The following is a 12038-nucleotide window of genomic DNA, read 5'->3' as shown; positions in this document are numbered from 1 at the left end:
GGGGCCTAGCTTGGAAACAGCTGCACTGTTCCAGGTGAGAGATGAGGAGGGTTTGCTGTGGAATGGGGAAGGAGGTGGTGGCTGCCAGAGACATCTAGCAGTTTCGACTGAGACTTCTTGGAGAGCGAGTGGAGATGGCTAGTGAGAAGAAGGGAGGCATCTGGGGTGACTGTGGGTGATGGTCTTCCCAGACATAGAGGAAGCAGGTGAAAAAACAGGTTAGAGGCAGAAATGATATTTGGCTTTGGACCAGGTGGATTTAAGCTTTGGACAAGGTGGGTTTAAGGGAGAATGTCCAAGAGGGGAAGAGCAGAAAACAGGCTTGGTCTGGGACTCCACAGAGAACTCCATCTGCAGTGGAGCCTGGTATTTTATTTTATTATTTTATTTTATTTTTTGAGCCTGGTATTTTAAATCAAAGGCAGGGATCATTAGCTTCAGTTTACAGATAAAGGTCAGTGAGGTTAAACAGCTTGTCCATCGTTACATAGCCATCAAGCAAGGACTTGAACTGAGATCTTCAGATTTCAAGTTCTGTAGTGTCCATGACCCCAAGTCTTGTGCTAATTCCCTTGGTCCAGGATGCCCCAGCTTTTGCAAGGGGAGGGGTGTGGGGGAGGAGGAGGCAGGTGTCTGAGTATGTTTCTGTCTTTTCTCCACATGCCTTCTGCCTGAAATTGCATTTGCCCAGAACTTGCAGGCAGGGGCATTTCTAGGTGGCTAGGAGATATTGAGAAATGAGGAGAGAGAGATTCTTGTCTCTTGGTAACCACGAGCTCTCAACCAGCACACAATAAGCACGCTGGTGGTTGTCAACACGTGAGGATTTCAATACCCATGAAGTCGGCTGGGACCAGGCCCAGAAAGGCTGGTGCTGCTGCCACAGGGACTCAGGAACTGAGATTCTGGGGCCCCCTCCTATCTCCCTCCCTGACCAGCTGCTTCTGTCTTTTGAGTAGGTTCTATCTACTGAGGAGTAGAGCTGAGGTTGGAGAGACTGAAGGTTTCCACCATTCTAAAAATGTGCTGAGTTGAGGCCACCAGGACCTGGGAGTGGGGCAGAAGTTGGGGTGGTTTCCAGCCCAGTACCCTCGAGAAAAATCTTAGCCCCAGTAATCGCATCCTCAGAGAGGTGTGCTTTGCTTGGCTCCCTTCTAAATCAGGCCTTCCGGCTTAGTGTCTCTCAGGGGATTTTGGGGGTTGTTTTTTGTTTTTTGGTGTGTGCATTTGTCTCCCTAACTAGATGGCAAACTCCATAAGACCCGGACAGGGTCTGTTTTGTCTGCTTGGCGTGTTCCTAATTCCTGACTCACATTTGTCAAATAAATGAATGAATGAACGAGTACCCCATAGGATCTAGGCTCTGGGCCTCACAACAGAGGCAGCTCTTGTTTGTTTACTGAATGTGCTCCAGAGAGCAGAACCGTCACTTTCAATTCTGCAATTGATGGTGGGGGCAGGGTGCATGAAGAGGTTCCTTCCCCCCTCCCCCGGCCCCCCACCGCCCCCCGGAAACAGATGGTAAAAATGCGTTCAACGTTGCTGCTTCCCCCAGCACACTTCTATGCCCCTAGCTTACCCCAGCCAGGCGCAGCCCCAGCTCCTCTTTCCCTAGGGCTGAAATGGAATCAGCCCAGATGGGCTCTGGTAGTCAATTCTCCTTCCTTCTAACTCTGGGCACCACTCTGGGTGGGATGAAAATCCTGTATTTAGTGAACTGTTCCCTCTTCTCTCCACAAACTTCCCAGCCTTCATCAATCCTCTTCAGCTTGTGCTCATTCTCCTTTTAGATATTCCAAACACCATTTCTCAGGCTGTAACTTAACTTACGGCCCTTCAGTCCAATAGCAACCATCCCCACTGTGTGCCAGGCGCTGGGTCGGGTGGGGAGGGGGGCAAGGTACACAGGTGAGCATGACATAAGCCTGCCCTCTAGGACTCACAATTTTTGCTTTCGTTTTTGGCCACACCATGCAGCCTGTGGGATTTTAGTTCCCCAACCGGGGATCCAAACCTGCCCCTTGGCAGTGAGAGTGTACTGCAGAGCCCTAACCATTGGACCAGGGAATTCCCTAGGACTCACAGTTGATTGGGGAAAGCAGACATGCCAGTTATCATCTCAGTGTAGAAAGAAGCGTCATTTGGCTGGAGAACCAGACCAGGGCTTGGGAAGTAAGTAGGTGGCTTTTATGGTGGGTACCTAAAGGGACTCAGGAACCCAGGTGGAGGAAACACAGAAGCAAAAATCATAGTTGGACATGTGTGGGCAAGGACCACGGATGCAGAGCACCGGGGATAACCTGCAGAGGCAGGTGGGGATTGTTCATGGAGGCTCTTCAATGTCAGGTGAGGAGACTAATCTGAATCCAGTGGGCAATAGGGAGCTATCGAAGGTTTATGAGCTGTGGAGTAACAGACTCTGAGCTGTGATTTAGGAAGGTTAATAGGGCTGTGAGGAGGATGCTTTGGGTAAAGGGGAGGCAGGGAGAGCAGTTAAAGAGTTGCTCCCTTCGGGGAGGGGAGCACTGATGGGCTGTAGGAGGGCAGTGGTAATAGGCTGGAAGGAGCCAAGTCTCCTGTGTGGCGACTGATCTCTCTTAATCGCCCCCTCAGTCCGAGGTTGGTTTGCCTTCCCCACTTCTGTTTTTGTCTTCTGGTTTTTCCCAGTTTAAGCAAAGAAGGAAATTCACAAACAATGACAAGCAGCTCCCCCTTCCTCTCCTACCTCCAGCTTGGCTCTCTCTTGGCCCAGGCTCTCCTCAGCTGGGTCTTAGTATCCTGGACCCCTTTGTAGGGTCTTTGGCTGAGAGATCTCTCTTTTTGCACCATCCCTGTTTTCAGATGCCCACCCTTGGGAATCAGAAAGCTGTGCCCGAGCAGTTGGTTTGTCAGTGAACCATAGACGCAGCACTGCTTTGCTCCTAGAAGTTGCCTATCACCAGGGGACCTGCAAAAGGAGGGGACGCCTTCCTCCTCTCCAAAGGGACTCACTCTGAGTAGGCCTACAGGACCCGCACTAGTGAAACAACTAGAGACCTGTTGAGGGTTAGAATGTTCTCCTAGCTCAGAAAGGATCTGTGGGCCCTGTCTGCCTCGCACAGCTAGTAAAGTGCAGAAGGTGGGTGGCCTAGGGTTTTGTTTGTCGAGTCCCCCAGACATGGCACTTGGAGAAGGGAGAGCTGGCATCCGGTGTGGCCCCCTGTGCTAGGTCTCTTTGATTTGCAGTGGGGAGTAGTCCACCCAAAGAACTCTGGGGTTTTATCAGGGTAATGGGGAGGATGTGAAGTCTAGACCCCATTTTCCTTGCACCTCCAGGGCTCTGGACAGGTAGCTCATTGTCACTGTGAGGGCCAGCGTCCCAAGGGATTCCCAGGCTCCCGTAGGGGATGGACTCATGGGGCTTCCATGACCTCATAGGCAAAGCTTGCCCGGCCCTCCCCCCCCCCGGGGGGTGTAGGGGGGCGGGGTTCCAAGCACCCGGATTCGACCCGGGCCCCTGAAGGCCCCCGAATCCTACCCCTGTCTGACCCGGGACGTGCCATGGGACAACTGATCGCCAAGTTGATGCGCATCTTCGGGAAACAGGGTAAGGGGCTCCCAGAGCATCCAAGCGGCCGCTTTGATCTGGCTCCCACCTGTCTTCCCCCCCCCCCCCAACTCCCCAGTCTGGGGTCGTCTGGGCGGATGCGATGGGGGACCTCAGGCTCGGAGGGTCCTGCGCGGGGGCTCCCCGCCTGCTCCGCAGTCTCCCCTGCCCCCTCCCCGCCCACTCCTCGGCGGTGGCGGTCGCGCGCTTCGGTGCGCCGCGGGGCGCAGGGCTGGGCGAGCCTCCTTCCTCCAGTTAAACGCCTTCGCCGGTTTCCTGCAACTGTGACTTCGCTCTCGGCTCTTCCTTAGACCCCTTCTCTTGGCAAGCCATGAGAGCCCCGGACCTTTTGCACAATCGCTTTTCTGGAAATGTGAGGCGGAGAATGTGGGTCTCAGCTCTCATTCCCACTGTCCGGGAGTGGCGCAGATGTCCCGGTCGGGTGGGAAAGAAATCCGTCCCGTTGGTTTTTTGTGGGGGAAGGGGGTAGGGGAGCAGAAGTAGTACGGTGGGCAGATGTCCCCCGGCTTGCCGGGAACACTTGTCTCCTTCTCGGGAGGCCTAGTGGAGCACACAGTCTCTTGGCCATCGGGTTTGACCCTGACCCTGCCCTCCCCCCGGATGCCTCCAGAGCACAAGGTTATCATCGTGGGACTGGACAATGCAGGAAAGACCACCATTCTCTACCAGTTGTAAGTGACTCTAGCATGGCGGGGGCGGGGGGGGGGGGGAGCTGGGCCTTCCCACCAGACTGACAGGCATTTGGACCAATCACCGGAGCCCTTCCCTGGGTTCTCTGGTTCCCTTGTAGCCTGGAGGATTGACTGGCGGAACGCTGTGTGACCTTCCTGGTATAGTGGCCCCTCAGTTCAGTGGCTTCTCGGCCAGGCATTCGCATCCGGTTCGGTATAAGCAACCCCACTGCTCCCCGCCATTTACCCCCTGGCCCCTGCCAAACCCGGTTGCGGGCTTGACGCTGTCCGAACCTGCCGGGTGGTCTCCTTGCTCTTCGCTCCCCCTGGCGTCAGGTCTCTCCCTCTAACTCCTGCACCCCAGTCTTGGGTCTTCATTTTCTCCCCCTTCCTCAAAACCCAAGGCAGGGCCAGCTTTGGGTCTGCCTGGGCTCTGTAGCTCCTGGTCTAGCAGAGCCGGGCACAAGTGCTGAGTAATTACCCATCGGATCTTTTCCCGATGTTCACTCTCTGGGTGGCCTCTTTCCTGTTTGGGACCTCCAGAGTATTTACTTAGGAAAAGTTTCCCCTGAAAAAGTAATATATATAATTTTTTTAATTAGAAGAAAAGAGAAATTCAAACAATACAAGCATATATAGTGAAAAGTAATTTTCCCTTTCACTCGTAAATCCTAGTTTGACTTGCCAGATTTTCCAGAGGCCTTCCCTACAGATAAAAACGTGTGTGTTTTCTAAGTCATTTTAAACCGAGACCCTCTCTGATGGCCCTCACTTGCATCGCCTCCGTTTTCGGATCCCTCGCTACTCCAAGTGTGGTCCACAGGCTGGCAGGGGTTGCCTCATCTGGAAGTTGTTAGAAATCCAAAATGCTGGGCCCCAGCCCAGACCTGCTGGATCACAGTCTGCACTTTAGCAAGGCTCCCAGGTGATTCAGCTGCATATTAAAGTTTGGGGAGACTGCTCTGAGTCTTCCCTCTCTGGGGCCCAAGCCAGGGAGGACTTGGTCTCACTCCTGCTGGCATTCCCTCATGCCCGCAGAGGCTCTGTCAACCTGGGCTGAGTTGTTCTGAGTTAGATTCAGCCTGACTTAAGGTGGAGGCAGAGCTGGGAGTGGACTGGGCTGAGCACTTGGTACTCTCTCCTACCTCCCCAGCCTAACGAATGAGGTGGTCCACACATGTCCCACCATCGGTAGCAACGTGGAGGAGATTGTTCTGCAAAAGACCCACTTCCTCATGTGGGACATAGGAGGACAGGAGACTCTGCGTTCCACCTGGAACACGTACTACTCCAACACTGAGGTGAGGCAGGTGCCTGGGCAAGAGGAGCTGTGTGATATTAGACAGTCACTTAACCAAGCCTCTCTGAGGCTCTGTTCCCCCATGGTGAGATGGAGACCATAATAACGACCTCCCTGAGTTGTTGTGAAAATTAAATAGTAAAACAAGAGCTACTGTAGATGTGTCAAGTATTTAATGCAGCGCAAAGCCTGTTAAAATTTTTGAATACTTCCTGGCAGCTTTGTCTGCTTGCTGGCCTTGTACTGGTTGCTGCACTGGATGGGGTAGGCCCTTTGTCTCTGGGGGCCTTCCTTTCTCATTCTGGCAGCAGCAGAATCCAGTGGTTTCACTCCTGGAGTGAGAGCTGCTTTCAAGCTCCAGCACTGCCACTCATAGGCTGTGTGGCCGAGCGTGAGATGCATTACTTCCCTGACTCTCGGTCTCCTAGGGTGTAAATGGGAATAGCAATAGTTCCGGTTCCACAGGGTTGTGGTGAGGCCTCGATGGAGTCATGAATGCCCAGTGCTTGGCATAACCTCTGGCACACAATCAGAGGTTGTGCTCTGTCCACCCCGGGTCTGGGTAGAAAAGGGAATTCAAATGGGACTGGGCAGTGAGGTCTTGAGACTGGACAGTTTGTTTTCTGTGGGGCTCACATCAGGACAGAGCACAGTGGGCAGGAGACACGTTCATCGAAGAGAAAGCCCATCACTCATAACTCTCCTCTGCCGGCCAGTTCATCATCCTTGTGATTGACAGCACAGACCGGGATCGACTGCTGACCACTCGGGAGGAGCTGTATAAGATGCTGGCCCATGAGGTAAGCCCCTTGCAGTTGGGAGAGGACCCAGTGTACTAGCTGTGTGACCTCAGTCTGCTCACTTAGCCTCTCTGAGCGTCATTCCTGATGCTCTAGTCTCTGAGAGCCTCTATCCCAGCAGCTTGGGCAGGGCAAGATTACCCCAGGTAAAGGGCAATAATGCATCAGCACAACTGATCACAGAAGCCAGAGTTGCAAGTTCAGGTTCTGACCCCACTTCTCACTCATTGCGGGACTCCAGGCAAGTTAATTCACCTCTCTAATCCTCGATTTCCCCAGGTATAAATGGGGAGGATCATTCCATTCCTACCTCCTGGGATCATTGTTAAGGATTCTGTGAGCTGGTTGAGAGGCATTCCATGAGCTGTCAGTGTCATTTAATGTGGTTGTTACTGTTGGGCAGGGCCTCCATCCCTGCCCCGCCTGGGCATGGGCTTCTCTTGCTGGGAAAGCAGGGGAATCAGGGAGGACTCATGGGGCAGTGGGAAGGGAGGCTGAATCCTGGCAGGCTGACCGGGACTGGGTTCCTCTGTCCACAGGCTCTACGAGATGCTTCCGTCCTGATCTTTGCCAATAAGCAAGACATGAAGGACTCCATGACCACAGTGGAGATCTCCGAATTCCTCACCCTTAGTGCCATCAAAGACCACCCGTGGCACATACAGGGCTGCTGTGCCCTCACCGGGGAAGGGTTAGTGGCTATCCCACCTGGACCTCCAGGGCCTGGCCCACCCAGTGGTGCTGACCGTCAGAACCTTCTCTTGTCTCTCTTCTGTCAGAATCTGGCTCCCAGTTAGTTCCTGGGTCAAGACAGCTGAGCACCTCCCCACGGTTAAGATGCTGTGGGTAAGCGGTGAGCAAGACAGGGTCCCTGCTCTCCAGGGGTTTGCTCTAGTGGGGAGAGAGGAGAGAGGTGACACTCTACCCAAACACAAACATTTTAGGCACTGAGAAGTGCTTGAAGAAAGTGAAACTGAATAACAGGGATGGGTTTGCTTTAGCTCTGCTGGTCAGGGACCACCTCTACTAGGAGGTGACTTCTGAGCTGAGACCTGAATGAAGAGACAGCCATGGGAAGACCTGGGGGACAAGCCTTCCAAGCAGAAATTACTGACTCTTTTCGGCCTTGAGTTTCTTTATCTGTAAAGGGGAGGGTGATTATACCTGTTCCCTCCCAGAGTTTCTATAGAGAATAAATGATATCATTCATTTAACATTCATTGGGCACCTACAGTCCTTCCTCCATATCTGTGGGTTCCACATCCTCAGATTCAACCAACTGCAGATGGAAAATATTCAGAAAAGAAAACGCCAGAAAATTCCCAAAAGCAAAATTTGAATTTACCATGTGGCAGCAAAGAGTTACATAGCATTTATATTGTATTTACAACTATTTACATAGCATTTACATTCTCTTAGGTATTATAAGTAATCTAGAAGTTGATTTTAAGTAATTGGAAGGATATGCCTAGGTTATATGCAAATATATGCCACTTTAGATAAGGGACTTCAGTATCTGAGAATTTTGGTGTCTGTGGAACCAGACACCACGGATATGGAGAAATGACTATACTTTGTGCCAGGTACTGTTCTAGGCACCCGAGAAGCAGCAGTGATTAAAACAGACAAAAAATCCCTGCCCTGTGGAACTTACTTTCTAGTGGAGGGGAAATAGCCAATAAACAAGGAAAATAAGAAAAATATACAGTAGGTTAAAAAGTGATAAGGGGTAAAATCAATAGGAAAGGAAGCTTGGATGCATGTTGTGGGGCATGTTGCAATTTTAGATAAGGTATCCAGGGGGAGGCTGCCGAGAAGCTTTCTGCTGATTAAACACCTGAAGGATGTGAAGGTGCTAGGTCATGGGCACACAGAAAGGGCCTCGAATCAGGCCTGGAGAATTCCCTTTCCTCTTCCCTCTCAAGTGGAGTCGCAGTGGAGTGGGGGCCTGGATGCCCAGTTGAAGAAGGGGAGACTTTAGGTAGGCCAGCCCAAGGAACCACACATTTCTGGCTGTGTCCTTGCCAACTCCTGGATCGGGAGGACCCATTCCCCCAACCCACAGTCAGTTCAATTCAACTGGCATTTCCCAAGTAACCCCCCGTGCCATGCACTGTGCCAAGTGATACACACGTGACCAAGACCCCACGCCTGCTCTGGGGTTGCTCACAGTGTAAGGGAAGAACTTGCTTAAGGAGCCGCTTCCCAAGCCTTTGAAGCCACCCTGGCACTGACCCAGTGATGGAGCAGGTGGGAAGGTGGCATTGGAGCCCTGCCCAAAGACATCGCTAAGGTGGGTCTCCAGGCCTCTTCCTCAAAGAAGCCCTCCCTAACTCCCAGACATCCAGAGGCCTCTGTACCTCTCCTTTCTAACCTTTGTCACAGTACATATTGATAGAGAATTATTTGATCATTTGTTTAATATCTATCTCCTCTGCCAGACTGTAAGCCCTAGAGGGCATGTCTATTTTTTCACCAGTGACCCCTAGCACAGTACCTGATACATGCGAGTTACACAATCTGTTTATATTTTTTAACTGAACACAAAATTGGATATAAATGTGGTTGCTCCATCAGCTAGCTGTGGGCGGGACTGGGGGTGGGAAGGCCATGTCCTCATGGGATGTGCTGATCCTTGTCCTGTTCCTCCCTCCCTGCAGGCTGCCTGCCGGGCTCCAGTGGATGCAGTCTCGGGCCACTGTCAACTAATGGCCCAGACTGAGGCCAACCAGAAACTTTGAGGGTTTTGCCTGGACTATGTGGGTGGAAAACCCAGTGACTATTTATTATTTTTCTATGATTCTCTGGTGGGACCAGGGGCAGCTATGGACAGTGAGGTTGCCGCCGTCCACCCCACCCCCCACTGAGGAGCTAGACTGAGTGCCCTGAAGTGCTGCAGACAGGACAGCAGTAAAAGCTGCCCCTCACTCCATGGCAGTGGGTATCCTTCTTGGAGACACCGGGGAAGCTGTTGGATGTGCTGGGGGATTGCGAAGTGGAGCCCCCTCCCCTCAGCCCTCAACCTCTCTGTAGGAAAAATGGAAGGCAAAGTAAGAGACCCCTGGCATCATTCTTTATATCCTAGGACCCTACCCTTAACCCCCTCACCCCCACTCCAGCTTTCTGGCCCCTTAACCGTCTTTGTCCCATACCCTTTGGTCAAAGGAGATTCCAGAAAGGTGAAGGGGTCGGTTCAGGGGGAGGAGAGCAGAGCCAAAAGCTGGGAGGGGAGGGGGTGGAGGGTGTGGTGTGCTCCAAGGACAAAGAACAAGATAGACTCAAAGGGCCAAAATTGCCGGAACAAAGAGCTACAGGCTCCTCTCTGTACGATGCAACAATTGCAATGTCCCACACTTTCCCAAGCAGCGTGCCATGTCCCTTGCCCATCCCATATAAGGAAAGATACTTGCCCCATTTTGCTCCAGCTCAGCACACTAAAAGTATACATTCTCTGCCCAGTCAGCAGATAACTGCAGGGTCCCTGGCTGTAAAAACAGGCAAGCAACCCATGCTCAGGGTCAGCTTTCCCTGGTTACCAGGAAGTCGGCCCGCTGTTCTAAACAGCGACCTTCTCTCTAATAAACTCTATCTTGCCTGCATTCTGCCTTGTGTCTGGAAATTCTTTTCCAACCAGCGCTCGGACCACAGCATGGATGACAGGACTTCCCAGCCGGGGACAGTCTCTCACACTGTAGGGCGTTCCACTCCTCCCCCACCCTCCCATTCCCTCTGAGATGCTGGCTCTGACCATAGCTTTTGAGCTTTAAGCCATACCTTCACTCCCAGTGTCCTTCCAGCGGGAATCCCATTCCTCCCAAATGTCCCAGATTCCTACAGCATTTGCTTCGCTTGTCTTTTGGTAGTGATTTTTTTCACACTGTATTAGGAATTTTATGAAGGTGTAGTAAATGCCATTGAAAACTGCTCACCTCTTATATCTGCCTGCTCCTTCTGCCTGTGCCTCAAACTGGCTTTTGGTTTTCATACAAAGCTGTCAGGCAGGGGAAATCCACATTGGAAATGGAGGAGGGCCCTGCCTCAAGGGTCTATCAGGCTAGGGGACTGGCTCTGCCAGGTGGCTGACACCGGACTTGCCAGGACTCAGAGCTCTGGGCTCTGCCTGGGCCTCGGGGAAGGAGTGGTCTGATTCTGACTCACGGAGGAGGGGCCCTTAGGGGTTGGAAAAGCCCAGGGGTCCTATCTAAGCAGAGCTGGAAACAGGATGGAAACCCAGGCTGCCCATCTGTGTACAGGGAGCAGTGCTGTTACCCTAGACCTGGGATGGTTCTGGGGTCAGTGGGTCTCTTCCCTTCCCAAGTCAGGTACTGACATCTCTGTGAGAGTCTGGACACAGATATAGAGGGCTCAGGATTTCTTAACCCTGTGGTTTCCATAAGGCATGATTGTGGAGGAAGAACTCAGGAATTCTAAATATCCCCTTTTAGATTCTATGTTGCTTCCATTAGGTTATTGTCAAAGAGAAACGTAATAGGTAGAAATTAATATTATTCTCTTATTCCACTGAAGTTCATTCTAACTGTGAGCTCGACAGCGTCACGGGGGTATAGCTCAGTGGTAGAGCATTTGACTGCAGATCAAGAGGTCCCCGGTTCAAATCCGGGTGCCCCCTCGGTACGCTAGGGCTTTCGTGTTTTCTTGGTCCTGCAGTGCACCTAATTGAAGCTCCCTTACAGGCGAGAGCGGAAGGATCCTCCAGCGCTGCTGACCTGTTTTGCATGCGGTTGAGGGTGGGATCCCCGGGCCTGCCAGACCACGCCCTCAGCCTCTCGGATTGTAACCCAAATTCCCATTCTCATAATGGTAGGGAGGAGGCCGGAGCATGTGCAGGTCGGCCTGCGCGGGGACCACAACTGCTGTTGGGAGGAAGAGAAGCTGAGTTTCTAAAGACCGGGCTTGGACTGGGGTAGGAAGGCCTGGAGGCAGCAGTCTTCGAGAACGTGTAGGAGGAAGAGGTGGACGCCAAGAGAAACTGTAAGGGAACTCTTGCAGGGCAGGAAAGGGACACTCAGGCCCAAAGGAAGGCCCCTGAAGTGAGGAATCTCTAGGGACTTCCCTTCCCACATTCCCAAACTGCAGTTTTCTTACGTCATCAGAATTCTTTAGTTCAGAGCTTCAGGAAACAAACCCTGCAACCAGATGAATAAACTCTTGAAATGTATATTCTCTCCATCTCTTGCAAACGTTGAACCCTACTTCTGTTCATACGTGTCACAGCGCGTGCGCCAGAGTAGCACTAGCTACTCATTCTCGTCTGCCAATCGGCAGAGGGGGTATAGCTCAGTGGTAGAGCATTTGACTGCAGATCAAGAGGTCCCCGGTTCAAATCCGGGTGCCCCCTTGGCGTCGTTTTAACGTACCAAATTCAGATTTTCCAGCAACAATGTTCTTTATAGATTTTTCTTTTTTTTCTTTCACAATTTTGTGTTGACATTTCCTTCGCCACTTCTATTTTGGGCGGATCAGGAGCGGTGAGAGTACAAAACAGGAATTCTAGAGCAGTGGCTCTCAAAATGTGGTACCGAGAACAGCACCACCACCTGGGAACGTGTTAGAAATGCGGATTCTTGGCTTCATCTCAGAACTATTGAACTTGCGGGTGGCCCAGAAATCTATGTTTTAATAAGCTCTCCAGGTGATTC

At 52.0% G+C, this 12038-nt stretch overlaps 1 protein-coding gene and 2 non-coding genes across 4 annotated transcripts; all 3 read left to right on the top strand.

Annotated features, from left to right (window-relative positions):
• Positions 1–3959: 3959 nt before the first annotated feature.
• On the top strand, positions 3960–9971 carry ARL5C (ADP ribosylation factor like GTPase 5C). Of its 2 annotated transcripts, XM_057715957.1 has the most exons (5): positions 3960–4278; positions 5432–5579; positions 6295–6378; positions 6918–7069; positions 9039–9971. In XM_057715957.1, exons 1-5 carry the CDS (start codon positions 4103–4105, stop codon positions 9085–9087), a joined length of 609 nt encoding a protein of 202 aa, XP_057571940.1. In that variant the 5' UTR covers positions 3960–4102; the 3' UTR covers positions 9088–9971. The 2 variants fall into 2 exon arrangements, with proteins under 2 accessions (XP_057571940.1, XP_057571939.1); XM_057715956.1 differs by lacking the exon at positions 9039–9971 and having other exon boundaries at positions 6918–7525.
• A 965-nt stretch (positions 9972–10936) lies between these two features.
• On the top strand, positions 10937–11008 carry TRNAC-GCA (transfer RNA cysteine (anticodon GCA)). Its single transcript has one exon. It is a non-coding gene; the product is annotated as a tRNA-Cys (tRNA).
• A 657-nt stretch (positions 11009–11665) lies between these two features.
• TRNAC-GCA (transfer RNA cysteine (anticodon GCA)) lies at positions 11666–11737 on the top strand. The gene has a single exon. It is a non-coding gene; the product is annotated as a tRNA-Cys (tRNA).
• Positions 11738–12038: the final 301 nt, after the last annotated feature.

Source organism: Hippopotamus amphibius, chromosome 17, assembly GCF_030028045.1.
Source record: "Hippopotamus amphibius kiboko isolate mHipAmp2 chromosome 17, mHipAmp2.hap2, whole genome shotgun sequence".
Classification (NCBI taxonomy): domain Eukaryota; kingdom Metazoa; phylum Chordata; class Mammalia; order Artiodactyla; family Hippopotamidae; genus Hippopotamus; species Hippopotamus amphibius.
Note: the sequence above shows the minus strand (reverse complement) of the source record. Positions and strands in the feature narration are given on the sequence as shown.